The sequence below is a fragment of the Dipodomys ordii genome, unplaced genomic scaffold (genome assembly GCF_000151885.1).
Source record: "Dipodomys ordii isolate 6190 unplaced genomic scaffold, Dord_2.0 Scaffold51, whole genome shotgun sequence".
In the NCBI taxonomy this organism is placed as follows: domain Eukaryota; kingdom Metazoa; phylum Chordata; class Mammalia; order Rodentia; family Heteromyidae; genus Dipodomys; species Dipodomys ordii.
Window position 1 is genome coordinate 5,088,612 of NW_012267267.1, and position 26,945 is coordinate 5,115,556.

The following is a 26,945-nucleotide window of genomic DNA, read 5'->3' on the forward strand; positions in this document are numbered from 1 at the left end:
TGGGAAAGCACAGAGAGGGCAACAGGCTTTCATAGACAGCTCTGAGTCCCCAGCCTTCTCTGATGGTGGATTCGTGTGTGTGTGTGTGTGTGCATGCGTGTGTGTGTGTGTCAGACTGACAGAGAGACTGTGGAGTCATAGGATATGTGTGTGCGCACGCACGTGTGTGTGTGTGTGTGTCAGACTGACAGAGACAGACTGTGGAGTCATAGGATATGTGTGTGCGCACGTGTGTGTGTGTGTGAGAGACAGAGAAGACTGGAGTCATAGGGTATGTGTGTGCGCACACACGTGTGTGTGTGTGTGTCAGACTAACAGAGACAGAGAAGACTGGAGTCATAGGATATGTGTGTACGCACGCACGTGTGTGTGTGTGTGTGTGTGTGTGTGAGACAGAGAAGACTGGAGTCATAGGATATGTGTGTGCGCACGCACGTGTGTGTGTGTGTGTGTGTGTGTGTGTTTATGTGTCCCTTGCTAAAGACAAGACTCTTGACAGACTCAGCAGTATTCTCTGCCTCAGGACTACTAGCTGATGGGCACATGACAACCAGCATGCAGAAAATGAAAGGTACCATTCCCCTATCAAGGAAAAGCTGACAGGGATCTCATTTATAAGGTTTATTTCCTTCCAAACTCAATCTACTCTGACTAAATTATTAAGTAAAATTCATTATGCTGAATTGATGAAAACTGAATACTGAAGATAGCAGAGGCTGTAAGAGGTCACCAGCACCAGGCCCTGGTGTATGTGGTCCTCCTCAAGTAGCCCACTGGGCCAGGAGGAAGAGCACAACCTGTGCAGTGTGGCTTTCTGATCTCGACTCCCAGGCCTACATTCTCCTTTACAGCCTATAACTTGACATTACACAATTCACAGTGAGGATGTGAAATCACAACCATCACTTAATAAAGATGCCTTCCAAACTACTCATTAGCTACAGTGGAGTCCCAGGAGAAAGCAGGGGAGGACTCCACATGTATCTCTTGACCACCTCTGGAGCCTGTGGCCCCCTTACCTGATCACGGCAACATACAACTGGGACCAGACAGAATGGGCGGGGCTGTCAGGGCTGCCCTCCCTCAGCATTGTAGCCCTGCCTGCCACACAGCAATAGCACCATGTATCAGGGTGTTGACTGTCTCAAGGGAGCCCAGCCCCTTTACACCGCTGGCCAGATGCCTAAGTACACAGAGGTGATGGCTGGGGGACATACCTTGCCTGGACAGCACAGAGACAGGGATGCCAGGGTCGCTGAGTTTGATGAAAGGGCCAATTTCACTGTCGATGCCCTCTCGGGCCAGAAGGAGATTTTTGGTGCACACATTTCCATGAACCAAGTCTTTATCCTCCTGCAGAATAAAAAAGGTCCATGCGTCTTCTTTCAGGTACTCCCCTCAGATCATCTCTCCCTGCTCCAGTGAAGGTGGAACTCACAGCCTGGCCCTCCTACTGATGATGTGTGTGACTCATATACTTCTATACTGTCCCTCAGCCCCCGGCTCATCAGTGGAACAGGAATAACAGCAGAGCATAACGCTTAGGGATTTGTGAGGTTTTAAGCAAGCAGAATCTAAAATATAGAAACAGCCTATGGTTCTTGGCCAATCTCATGGACACTGCCAGTTTCCCTTATTTACTCAGTAACTTCTACACTGTTCCCACTCTTACCATGCACCACAATACAGTCAATCCTCTTTTATGAAATTATACTGTTTCCCTCTGACCAGGGAACCCTAACCAGGGTTCATAAACATGCACACAGAATAGCCCTCAATTACCATTTTCACTAAGCACCAGGCACACTTGTGGTTGAACCAGAGCCCTGACACCTGAACCTCCTGGAGGTATGCTGACCAGCACCTCCTTCCCGCCATCCCCTCTGAGGACATTCTGGTTTCTAGTCAGAAACATTGTGGATGTGAGAACATTCTTACCAAGTAACTCAGGGCGCTGGCCAGCTGTTTAGCAACTTTGAACTTCCATGGTGTGGTAAGGACATCGCTTTTCCGGTGCATGAAGAGATCCAGGGGCCCCCCCTCCACAAATTCTTCTACCATAATATCTGCAGGCACAGAAACAATGATACCAGACATCTGTCTGTCTGGAAGGGTCCTTTCCTTGTCCTCTTCTAACAGCCCTTTTTAGTTTCACAGCCCAAAAATACTTTTCAGAGCTACAAATGGAAAAGTGCTTCAGGGTTCGACCAGCCTGGGCTCACCCCTGCAGCTCTTCTGCTTCTAATTTGAGCCTCTCTGAACTTCAGGTTCCTCATCTGTAAATATGGAGACAGCAATACCTCCACCTCCCAGAGGTCTGAGGAGAGCTAAATGTGGCGAGACATGGAAAGCTTGTGAGACCAGCCTCCATCACCACTATTCTTAGCACATACTGTGCAGATCTCCCTTGCAGCAAGACTTGTGTATAAGCACTAAGAATGGTCTACACTACAGATTTCACAGCAAAGTTCTTGGAGGTTAAAAAATTCCTTTTCTTCCACATATGTATGGCAGGAGTTCCAAGGTCTTTTTTTTTTTTTTGTCGGTCATGGGGCTTGAACTCTGGGCCTGGACGCTGTCCCTCAGCTCTTCAGCTCAAGGCGAGCGCTCTACCACTTGAGCTACAGCGCCACTTCCAGTTTTCTGGTGGTTTTATTGGAGATAGGAGTCTCACGGTCTCTCCTGCCAGGGCTGGCTTTGAACCGCGATCCTCAGATCTCAGCCTCCTGAGTAGCTAGGATTACAGTCGTGAGCCACCGGCGCACGGCTCCAAGGTCTTTTTCTAGCAGCTTCAGCCCAAAGACAGGTGAACTGCAATGGTGTCAGCAACTTGACACCAGAAAGGTTACAACCTACACATTGTTACAAGCAGCCAATCTGCTCAACAGGCAACCCTATTGTTCAGGGTACCTCTCTCCTGCCATGCTGATTTTACTTTCTGGTAGCACAGTAAGAAGCATAGAGTGACCAGAGGAAGTATTACAGAAAGTTGGACTCTGGTGGCTTACACAATAATCCTAGCTACTCAGGAGGCTGAGATTTGAGGATTACAGTTCAAAGCCAGCCCAAGAAGGAAAATCTGTGACTTTTTTTTTTTGTTGTTGGTCATGGGGCTTGAACTCTGTCCCTTAGCTCTTCAGCTCAAGGCGAGCCTCTATCACTTGATCCACAGCACCACTTCCCATTTTCCAGTGGTTAACTGGAGATAAGAGTCTCTCGGACTTCTCTGCCCGGGCTGGCTTTGAACCGTGATCCTCAGATCTCAGCCTCCTCAGTAGCTAGGATTACAGGCATGAGCCCCCGGTGCCTGGCTGGAAAATCTGTGAGACTCTTTATCTCCCATTAGCCACCAAAAAAAGCCAGAAGTTGGAGCTATGGCTCAAGTGATAGAGCATTAGCCTTGAGCAAAAATTCTCAGGGACAGGGCTGGGAAGGTGGCTCAGTGGTAGAGCGCTTGCCTTGCATGCCTGAGGCCCTGGGTTCGATTCCTCAGCACCACATAAGCAAAAAGAAAAAAAGCCAGAAGTGGCATTGTGGCTCAGGTGGTAGAGCACTAGCCTTGAGCTGAAGAGCTGAGGAACAGTGCCCAGGCCCAGAGTTCAGGCCCCACGACCGGACCCAAAAAAAAAAAAAAAAACAAAAAAAAAATCTCAGGGACAGTGCCCAGGCCATGAGTTCAAGCCCCAGGACAAGCATACACACACACACACACACAGTTCCACAGACACTACTGATATATACGAAAGACATTCTGAGTAGCTCACTTTCTTCAATTGCAAAAAGGATAACAAGTTTGTGCAGCATGAAGGTATTAAGGGTTTTCAACAGCACTATCCCCTTCAAGAAGGGACACTTACTTTCCACGTCTCGGACACACACACCATAGAGGTACACAATGTGTTTGTGGGAGACCTGTCTCATCATGCTGGCTGCCTCAAAGAAGGCCTATGAGAGAAGGGAAAAAGGCAGGTCAAGGGTCAGCCACCACTGCTAAGGGAACATCAATGGACCCCTTGAAAGCTTATCATTGTCATCACTCCTGGCCATGAAAATACTTCCACTGGCCTTGACTGTCCAAAGGTACAGCCACACCTTGACCTCTACACCAATGGCGATGGAATGATTTCCAAAAATCCAACAGGATGCAGAGCAAAATTGATGAGACAAGCTGACACTTTTCCTATCAGATACTTAACCCTGCCCATTCTTTACGTTTTAGAAATAACAATGCTTAGTCCTATATTAGAATAAAAGGGAAGCCAAGGCAGTCTATATATTCTATTAGTCTATGGGACCCTGGGTAGTCATTTTTTGTGTTCCTCTCTGCTTTATTTCCCAAACTTTGGAATTGGAACCCCAGACTCCACTGGAGATTCTGAGAACACTTGGCTTGCCCCAGGATTTCACAAAATCCCGCATGGCCCTTTAGCAGGAGAGAGAGTAATAAGGAAAGGTAGAGGACATTGAACCTAATGTTCAATCTTCCTTGACTAATTTTACATAGATATGGACTGAAAGGCAAGTGTGACAACCACAAGGGCAAAATGAAAGCCAAGGCTCTACCCAGTCCATTGCACTCTCCTGGCTCCACAAACAGATGAACACTTACCAGGGAAATGTCCCTGTGGCTAGGGTCTAAGACTTTGAGGATCACTTTTATTCTCTTCTCCTCAGCAGTCCCTTCATCATCCTTGTAATCCACCAGGGTCCCGGAGTAGATGTGTGTCCTGGTGCCCCTGCCAAGGTGCTCACCCTAAGGGAGGAAGCAGAAGGTGGTGACCTCTTCCTGTAACTGTGTGATGGCTGAGTCTAGGACAGAATCCTTAATGGAAGCACTGAATATGGATAGGATAGGGACCAAGGCAAACCAGTATTAACCTGTCTCTGGAAGATCAGAAAGTATATTGGCTAAACACAATTATGTCATTTCCTGGTGCCCTGGAAATAGTTCACCTCCTTCTTTCCCTTGCTTCTTACCTCAAGGACCAGCCTAAAGCCAAATCTCTATTCTGACCTACCACAAAACTTCAAAACAATGACATCAATAGCCAGCCACCCCATCCTATCCCTGGGGCTCCACCGAAGACTTAGGGAGGACCCTGCCAGATGGCTTTTTCACTCTCAGCCCAGGGGACAAAATGAAGAGATTTATAACTCTGTACTCTACTACCTGCTGGGCATTAACTTGGTGATATTCCTTCATTATGCTCAGTCTCTGCCCACTCTCTGAAAACGGGGATAATGGCACCTACTTTGCAAAGAGCTGTTTTAAAAATTGAATAAAGGTTCCTGATACAGACGCTGGGATATGATATTTGATAGTAGTCCATGTGCTGGGCCCATGAGTTCTGTGTGAAAGCCTTCCAGACTAGCAGTCATTTTCTCTCACACTGGAACCATTCATTCCTCCTCTACTCCATCTTTCCAGTATATGTGCATGAGGACACACGTGCAAAGCTCTAGAAGCAGTGGTACAAATTATACTAGCATTTCCCACAAGCCCTGAGCTAAGAAGCTGGGCCCTCACATGAGAAAGGCAGTAATACCCCCTAAAAGAGTGGCATGCCAGTGTTTTGCCCTGTCTCTAGGGTTCCTAGCAAAGTTGATAAGGGAACAGGGAGGAATGTGTGGGGAAAATAATCACAAGTAGATTCAGAAAAAAAAAAAAAAAGAGTGGCATGAGGATTAAATGAACCATTCAGCAGAGCCCTTAGCAAAAAACAATCTACCTCTAAGGACCCTTCCAATTTGAGCTTCAGTACTTCCGATTTTAAAATCCTTTTTTGTTACTGAGCTTTTTTTGCTCAAGGCTAGCACTGTACCACCTTGAACCACAGTGCTACTTCCAGCTTTCTGGTAGTTAATTGGAGGTAAGAGTCTCATGGACTTTCCTGCCTGGGCTGGCTTTAAACCTCGATCCTCAGGGGCTGGGAAGGTGGCTCAGTGGTAGAGCGCTTGCCTTGCAGTCTTCTGAGTAGCTAGGATAACAGGTGTGAGCCACCAGTGCCTGGCTTAAATTCTTAATATATGAAAACCAAATGAGATGTGTACACTGGACACCAGTGGTTACACCTATAATCCTAGTTACTTAGGAGGCTAAAATCTGAAGATCATGATTCAATACCAGCCTAGGCAGGAATGTCCATGAAGACTCTTATCCCCAGTTATCCAAAACAGGAAAAAAAAAAAAAAAAAGCCAGGAGTTGAGGTATAACTCAGGTGGCAGAGCACTAGCCTTGAGCAAAAAAAAAAACACAGGGATAGCACTTAGGCCCCAAGGTGAGAGAGGAGAGAGGAGAGAAGAGAGAGGAGAGGAGAGAAGAGAGAGGAGAGGAGAGAAGAGAGAGGAAGGAGACAGAGGAAAGAGAGGAAAGAAGAAGGGTAGAGGAAAGAGAAAGGAGAGAAATTTGTAGCTGGGCATTGTGGCTCAATCCTGTAATTCTAGCTACTTGGGAGGTAGAAATCAAGGGACTGTGGTTTAAAGCCAGCCTGGGCATAAAAATTTGTAGTATTTCATCTCAATGGCTGGTTGTAGTGGCATACATCTGTCACTCCAAGCAACACAGGGAAACACAGATTGCAGTCCAGGCCTGAAACTCATCCCCAAAACAACTAAGGCAAAAAGGGGCTAGAAGAGTGGCTCAAAAGGTAGAGTGCCAGCCTAGCAAGTGTAAGGCCCTGAATTCAATTCCCAATACTAGCAGAAAAAACTTACATAAAATGAATGCAATATCAAGCTGTTGACCTTAGGCCCACAAAACATAATTCAAAGGCTATGAATCTAGGGCTGCATTTAAATACAGAAAATGGACTGAATGATACCTAGGAAATCAGTCTGTTCCCCACAGAAACACACGTGACTATTAATTGGGTATATTAATTTACACAAATGTTACCATTTGTCTGTCATAGCAGAATATACAGCCACACTGTCTTCTAGATTCTGGCAATGTCTTGTGACTATTAAAGCTATATCACAAAGAAATCCATAATAATTATGGGAAGTTGTATTCCCAGAACATCCTGTGAAAGCCATGTGCTTTCAGAATCATTACTCTTCCCCAGAAAGGTGACTTTTCCAGCGAGCAGGTCATAGACCCACACTCTCAGGATCCCACAGCAACCCACAAAGGCCTCTAATGTCCACTCTAGCCTCTTTCCATAGCACTGATGTCCAGTCCCTCAAGAAGCCATTTCTGTGATCCCCAGACTAGGTCTCTTTGATGTTCCTCCACCCTGCTGTACTTAACTACCTCAGGATTTGTGTCTTGAGAATTACATGCTAAAGATGAGTTTGCCTCTTCAACTAGTCTGAGGGCAACAACTGTAGCCAGTGGGTGTAAATTCTCATCACTGTTGGTAAACAGATACAGAAGGCGAGAAAGACGGTGGTTATGAGCTTACAGGCTCAGAATCAGGGAAAGAACACAGGTCCCAAGTTTCCTCTCAAGTTCTAGAGAGAAAAGAGACTGCTTGAAGTACTGCAGCTCTGGTGACTTTCAAGGACACAGCTCTGACACCATCAGAGGGATGGAGGTCAGTAATGATAGGCCTTCAGGGAAAAAAATGTGGATTCACTTCAAAGGTAACAACAAACAAACCCTATGCTTCCCTTCTCCCTTGTCCTCCCTATCAGTGAGCCCAGAACTGGTCCTCCAAGGCATTACAGTCTCTTGCAGAGTCCTTGAAGATTCCTTCTCTCCAGGCTACCGACATGCTATCTACACTTTGATGCCATGTCTTGCTCCTGTCCCAGGGGACTGGAAAGGGGGATAAAGAATAGAGTGGGATTGTCCCTGAGCTTCAATACCCCTAGCAAAGGCCTAAGGGAAGCTACAAGGGACACTCTGGTCCGGCTATATAGACAAAAGCCTCCAAAGGCTGGGAAATTGGTCTCAACCACTGTGAGGATCCATTTCTCAAGGTGACTGTTCTACCATCTCACATTCTTTGCTCCCCTAGCTCTGCTCCTTCTGGAAGTCCCACCTAAGAGAGCAAGACTGAAATCTATAAATGTTATACCACATATTGTGGGGTGGTGAGAGCATCAGGCCAGGTCTCCTTAGAAAGCTGACTCCTGCTATTCCATCAGTGCTCCCTCACAATTGACAGTCTCTCCAACACAGGTAACACTATACCTAACTAATGTACCTCTTCAAGAATGAGAAGCACTGACAATGGCCATCAGCAGCAAGGTAGGGCAGAATAGGAGGTACTAGGTGACCTGCTTTAACTAAACAAAGTCTCCTTTTCCTTCTCTCGTCAAGATTTCCCCAAATATAGACTTCATTTCACCTCAAGTCCTCAGGCTTTTCTCCTGTCAGGAGGTATAACCAAAGCTAGACCAAAGGCCTGCAACAATAACTTACTTGCACAATATCTTTCTTAAGAATCCGATCAAAACTCAGCTGGCTCATGGAGTAGACAGGCTGCCACTCCTGTGCTTTCTTTGTGGCCACCAACAGATTGGAGATTTCTGTGGAAGAGATTGAAGAGGTCTTAGTGTAGTAGTACTAAAAATTCAAGATCCCAACCAGCTAATGTGTAGATCCATAGAAGCTGCTGAACACAAATACGTGTATTTGTTGTCCCAATTATTCATCAAATACTTAACTGGAAAAGTACTTGATTCATGCGCTCCAGAAGATCACAGGACAATAACAGAGCCAAAAGGAATCAAATAATCAGACCAACAGGTGGAAAAGTACAATGTGGCTAGCTATTTATTATATAGGACAGCTTAAGTTGTTCTAAGATCCACAAAACAGGAACTGCCCTGGTAAGAGGTCAGGGAAGATTTCTCTAAGGATATTTTAGATAAAAATGGAAACTCCAAGAGCTCAGGGACTGTTGTCTATCTTATTTCCTGTTCTGCCTCTACAGATTTAGACATAATGGGCACACAAGAAGTATTATATATTTTTTGTTTTGTTTCGTGGTGTTGGCCCTTCACATGCTAGGCAAGTACTCTGCTACTGACCCATACATATCAGCCCTTAACACTATTTGTTAAATGTATGAATGAACAATTAGCAGTGATTTGAAGGAGGAAAGTCAATGAGGGAGGCACAGAAGCTTTGAGATTACAGAGCTATAGGAACCCTGTAAAGAAAGAAAATTGTGGATTTGGGCAAGAAGAGAGGAAAAGAGGCAACCTAGAGGGTAGTGTTTAAATCTCTCTGAGACTAGACTACCATTGGATGTATTCACCAAACCCAGAACATGTGGGCTATGAGTGAGCCACCCTCCAAAGTCTATTCAAACATAAGTCCAACATGTGACAAGGTCAAACACAAGCCCAACATGGACCAGGCTTGGCACAGGTGGCTAACTGGGGATTTATGGTTCTCAAAAATCACCCTTTAAGTTAGGGGCCAGTGGCTCATGCTTATACTTCTAGCTACTAAGGAGGCTGAGCTCTGAATATCAGCAGTTTGAAGTCAGAAAAGTCCATGAGATTCTTATCTCCAATAAACCACAAGAAAACTGGAAGGGGCACTGTGGCTCAAGTGGTAGAGCACTTGCCTTGAGCTGAAGAGCTGAGGGACAACACCCAGGCCCAGAATTCAAGCCCTACGACGACCACTACCACCAATAACAACAAAAGATAAAAATTCTATTTGAAAAATAACTAAAGTAAAAGAGGCTAGGGGTGTGGCTCAAATGGTCGAGAACCTGCTTAGCAGCATAAGGGTCTGAGTTCAAGCCCCAGGTGTGTGGGGGAGACCTTCCAAATTGGGACACACTTAAATGATGGCCCTGGGACCTCAGCAGACAATAGCAGTCACTGAACATGACATGTGCCTCTTTTAGCTGGGGCCAGATGGTTAGGGAAGTGCCAGATGCTCTCCTGCTTCCGCTTTGAGGAAGAAAACACAAGTCCTGATTCTTGGATTCTAAAGGAGCTTGTCAAAGATCTGTGAGCTAGGGTCACATATACATATTAGGGGCAACAGCTGCCGAGTCCCATGCCTTCATGCATGCTGCTAAACTCCACGTCCCTCAAGTCCTCGCTACCCTCCAAGATTTTCCCTTTTCTATTTTAAGTTAATATGTTCTTACTGCTTCCTCTATGCAAGACACTGTTCTCTTTCCTCATCATGATCCTATCAGGCAGACAGCAACTTTACCCTTATTACAGATCAGAAAGCCAAGGTCAGAGTGAAAAGTCTGATCACAATGAGAAAATTAATACGCAGGCTTTACAGCTCATCTCTTTCCTTCCCATAGAAAAACTGCTCTAGTGTGGGGATAAACCTCAATGCCCAAAACTGGTTTCAGAGGCTACTCCATCCATGCTGTTTTCCTGATTCTACCCAATTCCTGGAGTAAAACCTGATTCAAACAACACAGGCTGATGCCAAAGAAAGGATCATGACTGGTGACACATAGAAGTAAAGTTGACTGCGTGTAGGAGAGCACTGAACCTCCAGGAACCTGCTTCACACCGGAAAAATGTTCCTTATCAGCTCTTTGTGAAAGAGAGACGAGAAAGTACACCCGAACAGCTGTCTCCACTGCCTGGTGTGAAGTAAAAGCTCCATCACGGGTAGCCTTTGTTGGTATGACCAGTCATCATTCTTTTTCTACCACCAGGGTGTCCCAGGCCTTGCACAACAGCCTGTAGAATTCTTGGGATCAGAGTTGACTGCGATGGAACTCAGGCAGCACAGCCGCCTCAGCTGAAGAGGATATGGGAGGCTGGGTAGTGCATCTTGGTATATTTTTAACGTGGCTCTCAGGTCTGGAACAGGGCACAGACTGCGTGAGACCCGCGGCAGCGGAGAGTTAGCTTGGCCATCACACCTACTCTGTGTGGCCTCCTGCTTTTCCCTCTGCTTTTAATTTATCTCATGAGGACTTTCTTGGTTTCATTTTCAAGTGAGAAACCCAGATCAGGATATCTATTACTAGAATCCTGCATTTAGAGCAGAAAAGCTGAACAACCTAAAATGACATTCTCAGACCAGATTTTACAACTTCATTTTCAGAGGGCAGAAAGAGGGCTCTGAGGACTGGTATGAAGAAGCCCCACTGCTATCTTCTCCCTTGCCTTTGTCCTAGACTCAGGCTAATATGTAACCTTCAAAATCACTAAACATCCCTAAGACTCAATTTCCTCATTGCTGTAATGATTTGGAGAAAAATCAAAGAAATGTGATATTCATGTAAACTGCCTAGGCTAGGAATTACCCACCCACAAACATGGCATTAAGTGCTACAATTATTGCTTGACTGGCATTATTACTTGTTGATTGTGTGCTGTGCCCTGAGGCTTCTAGGAGTCACAAAGCAGTGAGACCCAGACTCTTAAAAGTCAGTAAGAAAGTAGGAAGGCAAACGTACTAAACACATTCAGTGCTGAGTCTCAGGAGACTCAACAGAAGACACATGACAGGGCATTTAATTATTTCTGCATTTTTCCTCTACAGCTACCAGCTCCCAGACCTGGGATATTAGGGGTGGCATCTATGTCAGACACCTTCCCACTAGAGCCCTAAAAGACAGCTTATCCTCTTCTCCAGTCTTCTCTAGTCCTGTGGCTACTGTCCTCTACTTTTCCTTTTCAGAGACCATGAATCCCTATGAAATATGAAAGTATAAACCTCTTTTTACTATCTGTAAGCAAATGTTATACAAGTAAACAGGACTACTGGGTTTTAAGTTTTTAATTTGCTCTGAGGTCTCGCAGCCAAGTGGCAGATGTGTTTTTAACCTCTGTGGAACATCTTTGAACATAAAAACAAAGGCTGCAGTTATTCCCCAAGGCTGGCAGGAAGTCCTATCTGATCAACAAGAACAAGTGCTTCCTCTTTCACTATGTTCACTACCCAACCCTTTTTGCTTAGACTGAAACATGATTCACACATCAAGAACAGAGGCCCAGAGCAGGGGGAATGGATCAGTGGTAGAGCACTTGTCTAGCATTCATGAGATGAACCTCTAGTTTGATTATCTCTGCAGCAGCCGTAGCAGCAACAACAAAAGAATCTAAGCCTCTAGGCCTCTTTCTGACCTGATGTGTCTTGCTGTAGCATACCTGCCTTCAATTCTAAGATATAGATATAGAAGGCTCAGTGATAATTCCCTCACAAGAACAACATGGTCTCAGGAAAGATCCTAAGAACAACTTCCCTGCCTCTGCTTTGAGAACCGACAATTTGAAGGAAGGCCGACAAGGAAGCATTCTGGAGAAAAAACAACATTCAGATTAGGCCTGTACTCAAACCCCTTTGATCTTGACCTTCAGTGACTTTATTTCTCTGCACCCCAGTTTTCCTATCTACAAGTGGGGAGGTTCAGGTGTTCTTCCACACTCATTCTGAAAGACAGAAAATCCTCCTGCAAGATATGATTGACACTACTCACAGGGCTTAATAAAGAATGGCAGGGTCCCTGGCCCCTTGCTTGGATTTTATTTCCTGATGTTTCCACAACCTCAACCGCTGGCCAGATAAAGTCCCAGCTCCTTGGTGTGGCAGCGGACTTCCATGATGCAAAATATATCCCCTTTCATTCTTTCCACATCTGCCTTCACATTTGCCCCTGTTCTGGCCTGCTGCTTTGCCCAGGTACATCCCTTCCAGTTCTGCCAGACACATTCTGGCCTAACGTACCTCCTCTTATCATCCAACACAGCTCCCTCCATGAATCCACCATATTCAGTAACTGAGAGAATTTGGCCGTTCTTTCTTTCCATCCCTGGGCTATATTAATTAAAACACTTATCCTCTGTATGATATTTTCACAATTAAAAAAACTTAATAAAAAAACACTTATCCCATATTATAGTGACCTCAATGACTTACATTTATGTCTACCTCGGACTAGAAACCCTCAGAGAGCAGGAACCATGTCTTAAGCAATTCTGATTCTTTATATTTAACAATGTTCTTGACCCACAGAAGATGCAAGATTTCTCCAAGAAATAAACCAATGACAGGAACCCTGAAGACACTTTATCTTTCCTTTCTTCCCTCCTTCCCTTCTCTTTCCTTCTTTGTTTTTTTTTTGTTGTTATTGTTGTTTTGTTTTGTTTTTTTTTGGAGGGTGCCAATCTTGGGGCTTGAACTCAGGGCCTCATGTTCTTGCTTGGCTTTTTCACTCAAAGCTCTACCGCCTGAGCCATAACTCCACTTCCAGATTTTTTACTGGTTAGCTGAAAAGTCTCATAGACTTTCCTGCCTGAGCTGGCTTTGAAACACAATCCTAGAATCACAGCTTCCCGAGTAGCTAGGATTTTAGACAAAAGCCACAAGCACTGAGACAGGGCCCTCCATCTTAATGAGTAAAGAACTGCATTTCTGTTTACTGAACCTTGGAGTATTCTTTCTGTAGCCTGAGATGATAAGAAAAGGTGTTGCATGCCTTTTCTACAGAAAATTCTAACTCAAGGGATAAGATTTGACTTAAAGATAGACTTGTAACAAATTAAAAAAAAAATCAGAAACTATGAGAAAGAGCTACTTTCTTTAACCCAGCTAGTATCCTTGATTCCATCTGGGTCTCAAAGTACCTAGGAGGAACTGAGGGGAAGAACATGGCTTTGCTTTGGCACAGGGAAACAAACCTCGAGGTTTGGGTTGGCAGCAGCGTTTCAGCACAAAGCTGATGTTGTCTGTGCGTAGGATCTGCTTCTTGAGATGGCTCATGAGTTCTCCCAGGCTGGGAAATCTGCGGTCTGAGCCATGCAGGCTATAGCTGCCCTTCTGTACCTCGATCTGAAAGTTCTTGAATTGCTTTTGGCCACCTAGCACCTGTCATTCAGAAAAGTAATCAGAAACTGTTTAAAATGGAGCAAGACAAAGTTACCCGGGGTACGTAAGATATAAAATGTTAAGGAACCCTGAAGAAGAGTACACAGAAACTCTGGAACATAGAATGTAACTGTTCATCTAAAGTTACTCAAACATTTAACAATTACTATCAGCATATAAATTAACCAACAAATAAGGAAATAATGAAATGGAGTCCAGGAGAAGGCCCTGAGATAAAGTGGGCATACAACATACAGAGTATCCCTTGGCTTTTCACCTAGAAGATGACATTCATGAAACTATCAACTTTACTAGTAAACTGTTGTTATGGTTAAACTGACAAGGTATGTCTTAAAACTTAGTACTTTATAAAGTATTGTATATAAAATAAGAATGTGATAGCAAAATTCATGTACAAACTCCTTCAAACTGAGTTCTTCCAGACTATAAAGCTATTGGAGGGGAACCATTAGAATGGGTGCTTGACTATCCATCTAGGTTCAAGTGCTATGATGCAACAGAAAGGAAGTATAAGCAGAAGTTTCTTTCACATTGTTCTTTCTGTGCAAAGGAAACCATTTTAGTGGTTAACAATGAAAACCAGTAAAACCTACTTACAGTGTAAAGTAGGACATGATATTTCAAGTCTCAACGTCTTAGCTACTTCACATCAAAAATGATGTATGCAAAATTAGCACTGTTCCTAGTGGGCTAAATAAGCAGACTAATTCGTCATATTGGTGTTGCTCTTTTTCTCCAGGTAACCTAACTGCAGGCAGGCCATAGTTCTCAACCACTGACCTTGCTGGCACAGCACAGGTAGATTCTGCCTCAGGAAGGCTGGGTGCCCTTATCTACCTATCTATCCTAAAAACACTGACCTGCCTCCGGAGACTGATGAATACAAGGATAGGCATCTTTTGTGAAGGCAACAACCCTGACAAGTTCTGAGCCACTGAGCTTGTATTGGCCCTGCGGCAGAGCTGTTCAGGAACATCCTTGGGCAAGCAGTGACCACTGGGACTTTACACTGGAACATCTGGCAGCACTGGGTTCCTTTTGTAATCTCCTCTTCCCATTCTTGACACAAACCAGTCCAAGGCTCCCTCCAGTGTCTGAGATCTACCTTATACTACCAGCTTACTTCCATCTTGAACGTCCCTTTCACCTCAATTCTCCTAGTTCAATACTAGCGGATTTATAGACTAATACTATAAAATTCTGTCTTCTAAAAATTCTACTTTTCATTTTGAAAAACTGTATAAATAACAAAAATTAGTTAATAATTCTGGCTAAAATCTTGGCCTCTGGGATTTCTCTCATACCACTGTGAGCTTCCAGCCACATCTGAATATTTAACAGAAAACTGTAATTTTCAAAACATGGGTCAGCTACTTAATTGTTACAATGTCTGAAGCTGTCACTTGGGAAAAGTGTTAAGACAATGTTGATAAGGTGACATTTTAGTACTCATCTCAACCACAGAATGTGGCAGGTAGATACAACTCTGTGCATGTGATCTTGATATTCAGTCTAAAATATACCAGTCTAGTTAATCACACTGACATTCACAAGTGGCTGGAAAATATTAGTTTCCTGGTCATGTTCTGTCTTACAAAACCACAGTGCATGCCTGCTGAGGGGACAGCAGGTAGAGAATAAAAGTGGTGAGGAAATAATACAGGTCTGGTTGCTCAGGAATGGTCTTTTGTGAACTAGGTTTTGTCAGATCTCCCAGGGATTTTCTCAGCAACCCAGGCTTTTCTACCTCAACCTGGCTAAGTAATCTTCTCTGCCACAGATTCTGGACCAGGTTGTCCAATGTCCCATGGTCATATGACTCAGCTCATACCAGTGTCCTCATCACTAACCTCAGACTTTTCAAAGCAGGTGACGGTCATGAGGATGTTATCAAAGTCAGTGCAGCTCCACCTCAGCACATACATCCCCTCCTCACTACCTTCTTGCCGCAGTTTATTGATGGCATATTCCGTGCTGGAGAGAGAAGTAGGGAAAAGGAGAAAGAGCTCACATTACACAGCACTTTATAACCCCCCCCCCCACCCCGGGATATCCACTCATCTGAGCTGCCTCAATTCTTACAGCCCCATTATATAACCCATTTGGAGTCCTACAGTGTCTGATATGACACATGAGACATATGGAACTATCCATGAACACTGAGGATGAATCTCTAATACAGAGGAGAAGGATCCAACTTGCCCCCAAGGCATTGAGTTGCCCCAAGTTCCCCAAATACAGCACATTCACTCACTAAAGAGTGTCCCTACACATGGTCTCCCTAGTATGTGGATACTAAATCCAAAATACAAAGAGATATGACAAAGTAAACAGGACTCAAGAAACAAAGGACTTCCATTCATTTTGTCATACCATTTCTAAATGACTCCATGTTCTTGACCTCATATATGGCATATGTATGTGCACATCTGAGGGAAGCTAGGAGGAGGGCACAGAATCAGATGGAAACAGGGGAAAATATACAACAGAGGGGCCCATCAGCTGCACTGGACTTTGATGAAAACGAACTAAGCGACTCAAGGGCAGCAATGGGAGGAAGGGAATGAGAGCAAAGAGGGAACAGCTTATACTAAGCAAAAGGAAAGAAATGCACATATCACCCCATGTGGAAGAAATAGTTGTATTGTGAAAGCTCAGAGAATTCACAAACATTATAGACCATGATAAAAACAAGTTGCCTTGTGAAGGTTAAAATGTGTTTGTGCCTTTAAGTATCACTATCTCACAATACTGTGAAATTTGTGTAATCACAATCTCAATAAAAAATTATTTTTAAAAAAAGAGTGTCCCTAAAGCTGGTGACAGGGAGCTACCAATGAGATCCCATACTTAGCCACCTCCAATCACCCCTAACCCAGCCTAAGTAGAGCATTATGGTAGATATTTAGGTCAACATTTCTTATTGCTATAACCTTAGTAACCAGAACAATCTGGACTCATAGAAAGCACTCAGTAAATAATACACTGAATAAACCAATGAAGATTAAAAAAGGTGTTAGCAGGGAACATGCCTGTCTTACACTTTTGTATTCCCAGGACCAATGAATTGGAGCATATAGAGGGGAATAAATACTCACTAAATAAATCCAGGTAGAAGAATTACACTAGCACTGAGTGCGTGCTACTCATAAAATGCTGGTAAAAGAGGGCTGACATGATCAATATGCTTTAGAAATGCAGACTTTTCAACGGTGTCCTGCTATCTGACACCTCCACATCTTTGCATAGCTGATCCCCTACCTGGAATACTCTGCTCCTTCTTTAAGACCTGGCAACCCATCAGTGATTCTTCACCACTTAATTCAATGTGAAGATGGACTACTTTGAGAAGCCTCCTGAGACAGAGAGTTTCAACCTCCCACAGAACATAAAACACGTATCCTTCAACAAATACTCACTGAAGGCCTATGATGTGCCAGGCTCTGTTGAGTGAGGGTGCTAGACAAGGCAGGGAACATTGCAGACAGTGCCCCCTGTCTTAAGGAGGCTCAAACCAGAAACACACAGACACATAAACACAGGACATAGGAGCTAATAAATGCCACTGAAAGAAAACAAAGCAGAGTACAGTAGCCAAAGAGGGACAGAGGGAAAGGTGGAAAGGAGGGAGAGGTGTTATTTTATATAGTGTGGTCAAGGGAAAACTCCATGGATGGAGTGCTAGCTGTCACCTGAAAGAGGTAGGTAGGGTCTGTGTAGATGTCAGTGGAAGGGCATTCCTAGCCTAGGGAATAGAAAATTCCAGGGCCCTGAAACATAATAATCATGAGTGAGACATTGGAGGAAGATACTTTTATGGTGGTCAACTCCTTATTCTGAAATTCTTCATGACAATCTCCCCTAAGTTCATAAGACTACAAGTCACAGTCCAAAACAACAGCAACTTGCCTTTCACTAGGTAACCAGGAGAGGAAACTGGAAAGCAAGTCATGTGTAAAGTAGCTGAAGAAATACTACCCCAGATCTAAAGAATCAGCTGTAGGCTGGTGATATAGCTCAGTGGTAGAGCCCCTGCCTAGCACGTGAATTCAACCCCTAGTACTCAAAAACAAAGCAAAACAAACCACAGTCTTCCTTTGTCAGGAAGTATACTGAAATCCTGCTGTCTCAAAAGCAGAACACAAATGAGTAAGGAGAAGTTACAAGAGGCCAAGTACAATTCTTTTTTAAAAAGTTTGTACATTTGTCATGAGGAGAGTTAAAAATCTATGGTTGCCTTGTGTTATACTGTGCTTCCCATTTGCAGAGACAGGTTACCAATTCTAAGACATAGGTGTTCTAAGGCATCTGACAGGGCTCCTTCTGGCTTTCAGGCTGAATCACACACCCAGTCCTCACCACTCCTCCAGCACCAGTAGGCCAAGCTAACCCAGGATTCTACTTACCTCCTGCCTGGTACTGAGATGTTTCCTACCTTGACCTGCCCACAGAATTTGACAGGGTAGGGAATTAAGAAAGGTATTACTGGTTGATCAGCTATGGAGACATAAGGGTATTAAAACTATGAGTACCGACAAAGTAAGGGAGGAATTGAGAGGCTATGGTAGGAGACAACAGCCAGGACTAAAGCTCAGACATCAGCTATAGAAAAGGCAGTCCATATGTACCATGAGTGAACAGAGTCAACTGCTCCAACCTAAATAACTGGACTGGGATTGGAGGAGGCCAAGTTCCCTACTGCTAAAATCTGGGCTATTTGTCATACCAAAGTTACCAAAGCATTCTAGAACCAACCAGATTGGACCATGACAGCCATTCTGTATGTTGTGGACAATCAGTGGGGGAGCCACGTCAGTGCAGAGGTAATGGTGGGCATCTGCTGTGAGCCGGAAATAGCCATCTACCAAGGATACAAAGGACAAGGCCTCCTCATGGGAAGAAAGTTTCAGCTCCTGTTAAAAGAGAAGACATTCCAATGGTTACAACATGTGTCAATCACCCTATGTAGTAAACATTGTTTGTAGAGCACATAGTGAGAAGATACTTAAAGCAAAATGCAGAACATATAACCTCACAGGGAAACCATTTTGTTGAAGGTAACTGTACTCCAGCCTTTACAGGGAACCTATGTTGTTCCAAGTTTACTCATCTGTTATCTTAATGGGCCATGCATTTGAATAGGAGTTGAATAGGAAGGGATGGGACCAAAGGAAAATTGTGGCAATAAGAGAGACCTACCGAGAAATGGACTTGTAAGTCCATAAAGGAAAAACAACGGCCTCAATCATAGTGGCAGGGGCACAAAAGTGGAGGTGGTAAGAGGAGAAGATATGCATCCTGGTCCTAGCACAAAGCAATGAACAATGAATTGGTATTATTCCAGTGAAGGAGCAGAGGCATGGCTGCCTCATCTTCTCATACAGAAGATGACATTCCTAGGTTCTAATCCAAGAATGGGCCCATACACAGTGCAGTTTGGCAGGCTAAGTGCAAGGAGCTTGGAGAGTTTGTTTGGAGGAGGCAAGTCTTACTTGGAGAGGAAAAAAAAAAAGACAAGGCAAAGCAAAAAAGAGAGACTTGGAATTCCACAAAGGACCATATTTAGAAAAATACTTGGAGGAAAAAAGCCAAGGGTCCCAGATCAAATACTGCCAATCTGAGTAGAAATGTTTGCTCATCCAAGAACATCTCTTGGTAAGAAAGTACATGAAAACCATGATTTGGAGCTCTGGCTTAAAAAAAATATTAAAAAGCACCTGAACTTTCAGAGAGGGGAAGAAGAACACTTGGAGTGTAAAGTTCTTTCTTTTAGAAAAGGGAGAGGCTAGTGAAGCAAAGACACAGACAGAGGAAAGGAGGCCAGTGTGTATTAGCAGCTAGTCAGGAAGGAAGTACAGAGGTCCTTCTAACAGCTATAATGTTAAAGGAAGGGTGGTGCTACAAGGTCGAGCCAAAGAAGTGCGAGGGCAGGGCACCACTGAGCTGGCCCCTCCGAAGGGGCCCTTTCAGGTGTAACCTGGTATCCATCTGAAAATATCTCTGGAAAGCAGATTTGAGAGGCTCTAAAATGAGGGGCAGGATTGGCAAGGCAGCTCCTTCCCTAGCCATAAGAGCACCTGTTTCCTAAGAGCAGAAGCCTAAGTAGAACTGGAAATGTCAAAGGGATGCAGAGTGAAGTGATACACCAATATGGATTTGTTGATCTGTGGTCATGCTTTCCTGAAAGACCGTCAGCCAAAGTGCTGCCTAAACAAAGGAAAACACAGGGGAATGAGATACTCGAGTGGAAGTGTGGAATGGTATCTAATCCACAGGTTCTAGATGATCCTATCTGGGTTCAGCATCTCTACCTGCTACTGGGTTTAAGCATATGTACTACTCACTATTTTTGTAGGTCAAATGGTCAGGTATTGGCAATTTCAAATGGTTTAATCAAGTAGTTATATGTTCTGGATAGGTTACGTAACCTCTTTGTGACTCACTTTCATTCTCAGTAAAGTATGAACAACTATCTATCCAATCAGAGTTAAAATGAAAATTAAAAGAGTGGGCTCTTGCAAAGAACTTAGAATAAGAAGTGCTAGACGTAGCCGGGCAGAGTTGTCGGCCTAATGGCCAGGGTAAAAAAGCTCTGACTTGGGGGGTAGGGGCCTGAACCAAGTGCCAGATCTGACTGTGTCAACTGTGAAGTGGTAAGACGGGCTCACAAAATGTGTATCCTATCTGTTGCTTCTTTTCCTCCTCCTCCCACTGTCTTAAGGGATTGTCTACATTCAAGGGTCAGATCTCTGGCCAACCTTTTCTCCTCACTGCATCAAAGTCCCTGAGAGATGATAACACCTTAGACACCCAAGCAATGAAGGCAAAAAGGAAGGCCTGGGCCAGACAGGGCAAGTTCTGAAGCTTTCTCACTCTGTGACCGTGCACCGGGCTCTACATCTCTCTGTTATGATCTCAGGTTCTTCAGTTGAAACAGCTGGTATTGCTACAGCCATAGCTCAGGACCTTAAATAAGGACTGATAACATAGGCACATCATATAACCCAGGGCCTGTCATCTACAATATGGTATCTACATTTTGATACTTATTTTCTCTTGCCCTACATTTTCCATATTTCCATTTGTATCTATTTGTTCTATTCATGTCCTCGCTTGCTTTTATTACATTTTCCCAATATAATTATCATCTTTATTTTTAAAGGAAAATGGAATAATAAAATTAAAGCCACCAATAATCACACCCTAAGTAAATGACTACTAATATCTGATTGGGGGGGGAGTGGTTAAATTCAAGGCCTCACATTTGCTAGGCAGGTACTCTACCAGGGGTGGCCTCAGATCATGAGGAAATTTACCAGATTTATAGGTAAAGTTTTACATGCTTCTTTTTTACTTCTAAAGGAAATGTGATTATATAATACTACTACTTGGGTAAACTGCATACCTAGGTTTCTTTCAGTATTTTGACACTGAATTTTGCTAAAATGATTCTTATTCATTAATCACTGCCTGCATTTCACATTGCTTCTAGAAGATCAAGACCCTTTTTAGGTCCAAGATTTGAACTCAATAACTGATGCTATGGCTCACTGGCTAGATTTCTACCAACGGAGTCGGCAATGCCTCCAACTCCTTGGTTATTTCTTTTCTTTCATTCCCTCCCTCCCTCCCTTTTTTCTTTTCTTCACCCTAGATTCGTTTATTTTTTTGGCGGTTGTGGGGCTTGAACTCTGGGCCTGGGAGTTGTCCTTCAGCTCTTCAGCTCAAGGCTAGTGTTCTACCACTTGAGTCACAGCACCTCTTCCGGCTTTTTCTGTGTATGTGGTGCAGAGAAATCAAACCCAGGGCCTCATGCACGCAAGGTAAACCCTCTACCACTGCAGATTTGCTTCAGAATGTCTATGTTTTGTGTTGTAATAAAATTGATTCACACTTGTTATGTGATGTAATGACACCAAGGAGGTTATATCTCATGAAAGGTGAAGGATAGATTGCAACCAGATCACATCCTCATGAGTAACATTAAACTATCTCAATGAAATTTTCCTGGAATTGCTGAAATAGTCTGGTCACACACAACTTCATGTGTTCTTAAGGAATGATTAACCTATATGTACTTAAATTAATCTCCATATATACTTCTTGGGCTACTTCATGGTCTTGGTCTTACTTGAAACTATATTTGTTGCTAAACTTTATGGTCTTTCTACAAAACCCTCTTTGTTTTCTAAAGTATCCTCACAAGATTCCTTTCCTCTATATTCTCTCTCAATTCTTGATTTTCTACTCACTAGTGTTGGTTATTTTTCTCTTCCTCACTCTTTGTATCTATCTTTGAATCATTTTTTTTACTTTTTTCATTCCATCTTCCCTCCATATGTGTCTCAGTTGTTTCTTTTCTTCAAATGATCTATCTGGGAGCTAGTTTTTCTTAGTAATCAGTTTTACTTTGCTGACGTGGCTCTTATGATTAATATTTTTCTTACTCATTGTATAGGAAAATTGTTTCCTAGAGAGTTCTACAGGATTCCAGAACCAAAGACAATTAGAGAAACACAAAAACATAAACAGATAGACTTAAGGGAAATTAGGGTTTTGAAGGCTCTCTGGCACTTGGTCCCTGGGTGCCAGCAAGCAAGCATAGTTCCTTGAGTGTACACAGGGAAGATTACTATTGATAACATGTAAAAATGAAGTATCTATATTAATATTACAATCAGAGCCACAACAGGTTGTGAGGGAAACATGTTTCCTTATTCTCCTGAGACAGAAGACTGGCGCCCAGAGAAAATGCAGACATGAATTTCACCTTACCTAGCCCTCAAGGTCAACAGCATCTCAGTTTCCGCTGCTATCTTTCCAAAATTAAGGAAAAGGCCTGCACTCCAGTTTCTTAAGCCTCTCCAGAATTCTCTTTTAAGCCTTCTGCGGCCAGCTCTCAGTGCTCTCAGTGCTGGCAGGCTGGAATTCCAACCTCTCAATCCTTTTCCCCCTGCAGCTCAACTTCAGAGTTCCCTACAGAAAAGGACTTCCTTCTACCAATTGATACACTACAAGAAAATCTGATTTCTCCTGCTTTTGTTATCTTTGGTCTAACTTCATTTGATGTGGTATTCAGTTTTGTTTTTCCTTCCCACTACTTTTGAATATTTTTATTCACTTACAGTATAAGGTTTGAACTACTTTTGATAAAAAAATAATATAGTGATGAAGTTTTCTCTATTAGAAATATCACTTGTTGCAAAATCTCACAGATGTTTGTTCAGTAATTTATTTTGATCTCTCAGGAATTTCACTATTAACTAACAAAAGTCCCTCTAGCCACCTTCATAGCCCTGACCCTAGATTCTTGAATGGAGGGACATACAAATATTTTCAAGGCTTTAAAAACAAATTATCTTTAGGTAATTGTACAAAGAGGTTTCAATTCAATGTCAATTTTTAAGTACCGTACATGTTAATCAATGTCTTACTATCAAACTGCTTTCCAAAAGACTGTGTTAGAAAAACAAGTTACTCTGGCTTGAGTGATGATCAATCTATCCTACACACAAGACTTTTCCTTAGCAATGTTATTTTTTTTGACATGGTCTATGCTAAACTTAGGCAACACATGGCATTTTCTTGGTGTTGCCTCTTTTTGCACTGTGAATGTACTCTTTTTCACCGGCCTGTCCTCTCTGGTGTTGTCATTTGTGAGTTTCCCTGACATACATAACTATATATTTTAGCAGTTTCTACTTTCTCTGCCAAACTGACTTGCTTGTTTAGATTAAGTCCTCAAGTGCTACCAGGAAAGAGGAAGTGAGATGAATACCCATTCCTCTGCCTGAGAGTCCCTGGGTGTGCCTTATACCCTGATAAGGCTTGCCCGAAGGCCTGCTGGGATTCCCACTTTCTAGTCCCAGATGACCCATCCAACATAGCAGAGAAGCTGAGTAGGAGGAGGCCCTGAAGAAAAATACATGCACTGGTTTTCTTTTCCTTCAAATCTACTAACTCCTGTGAATTAAATATTTATGTGGAAGTGTCACTGGGTAGGCAGCAAACAGAAAGGGAAATTCACATTTGCAAAACCAAAGAAAGACACCGGAATATACCAGTGAAAATGGACACTGATGATACTTTGCAATGGGCCTGTTTGGCTTGAATGAGATTCTCTCTTGGGATAGGAAATCTGGAATCACATGCCCTCAGCAATGTCTCCCTGTCCCTACCACATCCAGATCAAACAGCTTCTGAACAAACTTACCATTTTTTTGTTGTCCTGCTTGTTAATGCTGACTACAGACTCCTTTATTACAATGTGAGTGATTTCAGGGAAGTATGAAAAGTTATTCCACTCTTCCCTGATTTTGTTTTTCTCCTCATCCTTTTTAAGTTTATTTTCCAGTTTCTTCCTCTTCAGCTTATTTTTTTCCTTTTCAATGGGAACAGCCTGATAAAGACACCAAAAAGGGAACAGAGTTACTTGGTTTCTACTTTTTTTCTGGTAAAAGATCAATACATTTGGCAACTTCATGTGGGCCAAGGAGGAGAAAGTCACCTGCCAGAACTCACACAGCAATTGAGGGACTGTGAGTTTAGAACAAAAGGATTGAGTCTTGTCAGGAAATCTTAGGATTTCACATCTGGAAGAGGCCTTAACGAGCACACTGACATTTATATAAAATGTGCATGTCAGCTCCGGAAGGGATCTAATTCCCCCATGGGCATGTGTTGACAATCATGCCTCCTTGTTCCCATATGGGCCCTGTTTGTCAGCACAAAGAACAGGTTCTTCCCAAATACAACTGGGTATAATGTGAGCTCTCTCTGCATAATCAATGATACTGACTCTACGACAGTTATCAAATAGACATTTCCAAAGAGGACATGAATCTCATTCTTGAATCACCTGTACACTAAAGAAACGTTATCTCAATGGAATTTTACACAGCCATTAGAAAGAAAGAATTAAATAATGTCATTTGCAGGGAAAGGAATAGAACTAGAACATACTATGTTAAGCAAGGTAAGCCAAGAACAGAGACAAATGGCCCATGTTCTCCGTGATATGCAGAAGTTAAATCTAAAATGCACTGAGATATGACAAATTACACAGAATTCTAGATATTAACACAGTGAGACCAAAAGAGGATAGTGTTAGGAGAGAATCACAAAGGTTCAATAGCCAAGAGCATCTTCATATGTCTATAAAATACATACTGAAATGAATTCCAAAGATATGGAAACAAAGGACTTTTTCTTAATTTTTTTTTCTGACGACTCTGCTTTTTTTTTATCTTACATATGGTATACTTGTACACATCTATGAGAGGGTGGAAGGAGGGCACAGAATCGGAGGAAAAAGTGCAGCAGTGAAGCTCACTGGACACTGGTGAAAATGAACTATGCAACATGTGGGTAGAGATGGGAGGGAGGGAATGGGAGAGAATGAGGGAACAGATGACATTATGCACAAGGAAATGTACTCATTACCTGACATATGTAAAGGTAACTCTGCTGTATATCACCTCTAAAACAACAATAAAGTAAATCAGAAAAAAAGAGAACATCTATCTAACCTAAGGTGAAATATGTTGTACAGCATGACTCTGAACAACATAGAGTTCTAGGCTAAATTCCCGCCTCAGTCAGTTACTTAGCTATTGAAGTCATCTCTTTGAATCTCCTTTTCCCCTGCCACAAAATAGAAAACTTAAATTTTCACAAGGTTCTCTGAGATTAGGTACATACTTAATAACACAATTATCTATGATACAGAAATCCCTTGGTAAGTATCTGCCATTTTTATCTCAGCATGAGAATGACTCTCATTTAATTTTATATTATTACTTACTGTAATAATTATAATACCAGTTATATTAAATTTATTCAACACTTATTATATGCCCCATTCTGTGCTAAATGCTATGAACTAGATATAATAAAAATAGTTGGTGAAAAATATTCACAGGTTCCACACCCATGGATTCTACATTGATCCGTGGATCCAATCAACCAAAGAATGAAAATGTAGGTTAGACTTCTACGTCTGTGCTGAACATGTAGATTTGGGTTTTTTCCATAATTATCCCTAATGTATATAATGTAGCGTTTACATCTATTAAGTATTATAAGTAATCTAGAACTAACAACTATACAAGACAATATATACACATTATATACAAATATTATACCATTTTACATCCAAGAGTACCCACAGATTTTGATATCTACAAAGAGTTCTGGAGCTACCCTTTCCCCTCAGACATTAAGGAACAATTGTATTTCTATTTGATGGATAAATAATATGTAGCTGATATGGGTAAAATAACCCTCCCAAGGCCTTCTAACCAAAACTAGTGGAGTTAAAATATGGAGTCAGGTTTCCTTAGATTTAAAACCAGGTTCTTAGAATCCCTCTGCCCCACAAGATCTTTAATTTTGTAAAGCTGATAATCCTATTTCATAAAGCCAGAGGCCTAAGTTCAATTCTTGCCTCAAATGTGCTGCATGAATGACTAAGAGATGACTCATGTACAGTCCCTAGCTTAAATAAACTCCAACCCTAAGGGTTACTGACATGCACTTACATTTGGTTTTTGTCGCCACTGGATTCCAAGGTTTCCAGTCACCATTACTTCATAGTAAAGAACATTTCCACTGTCATTTGAATGAAACCAATTCTCATTTTCTGATGATATCAGTAACATTGAAGTCTCAAATATTTCAGCCCCATAATGTTTTGTCAGCGTTTCCAAGGTAGCCAGGTATTTCACCTTCAGGTCATGTGTGGACACACTGCTGTCGCAAATAGTCTTATTGTTAAATTCCTTGAGGAAGTCCTTGAAAACGTTATTTATTCTCATTCTGGTGAGAAGATTTCTTTGTCTGATGGATTTATTCAATGTTTCTGGAATATATCGCTTGTAGCTACAAGAAATAAAGGTATCTCTTTATTCCTCATCAGGTTAGTGGGAAAAGGTTCCGAAGCAAACCTGTCTGTTGTCAAATGAGAAAGGAGGACCTATTCCTGCATCACCATAATAATAAATAAAAAAGTGTTGAACATGAATTGAGAAGGAGAAAGAATGGAAAGGTACATCAAATTTTCTGAATCACAAAAATACATTCACAGACACAAAAATACATATTTACCTTTTTGCTTGCTAGTTTAATTGTTCTAAGCATGTTAACACTCACATATAATAATGCATGGCA

At 42.6% G+C, this 26,945-nt stretch overlaps 1 protein-coding gene across 2 annotated transcripts in view; it reads right to left on the reverse strand.

Annotated features, from left to right (window-relative positions):
* Jak1 (Janus kinase 1) overlaps positions 1 to 26,945 on the reverse strand; it is a 75,306-nt gene that overhangs the window by 10,089 nt on the left and 38,272 nt on the right. For both annotated transcript variants that reach the window (XM_013020598.1, XM_013020599.1), the window contains exons 7-16: positions 26,318 to 26,657; positions 23,992 to 24,177; positions 18,534 to 18,691; positions 15,629 to 15,752; positions 13,571 to 13,757; positions 8,370 to 8,476; positions 4,610 to 4,753; positions 3,858 to 3,945; positions 1,939 to 2,066; positions 1,218 to 1,353 (exon numbers count right to left, since the gene is read on the reverse strand). In XM_013020598.1, coding sequence (XP_012876052.1) covers positions 1,218 to 1,353; positions 1,939 to 2,066; positions 3,858 to 3,945; positions 4,610 to 4,753; positions 8,370 to 8,476; positions 13,571 to 13,757; positions 15,629 to 15,752; positions 18,534 to 18,691; positions 23,992 to 24,177; positions 26,318 to 26,657 — 1,598 coding nt within the window. The remainder of the gene's footprint in view (positions 1 to 1,217; positions 1,354 to 1,938; positions 2,067 to 3,857; positions 3,946 to 4,609; positions 4,754 to 8,369; positions 8,477 to 13,570; positions 13,758 to 15,628; positions 15,753 to 18,533; positions 18,692 to 23,991; positions 24,178 to 26,317; positions 26,658 to 26,945) is intronic.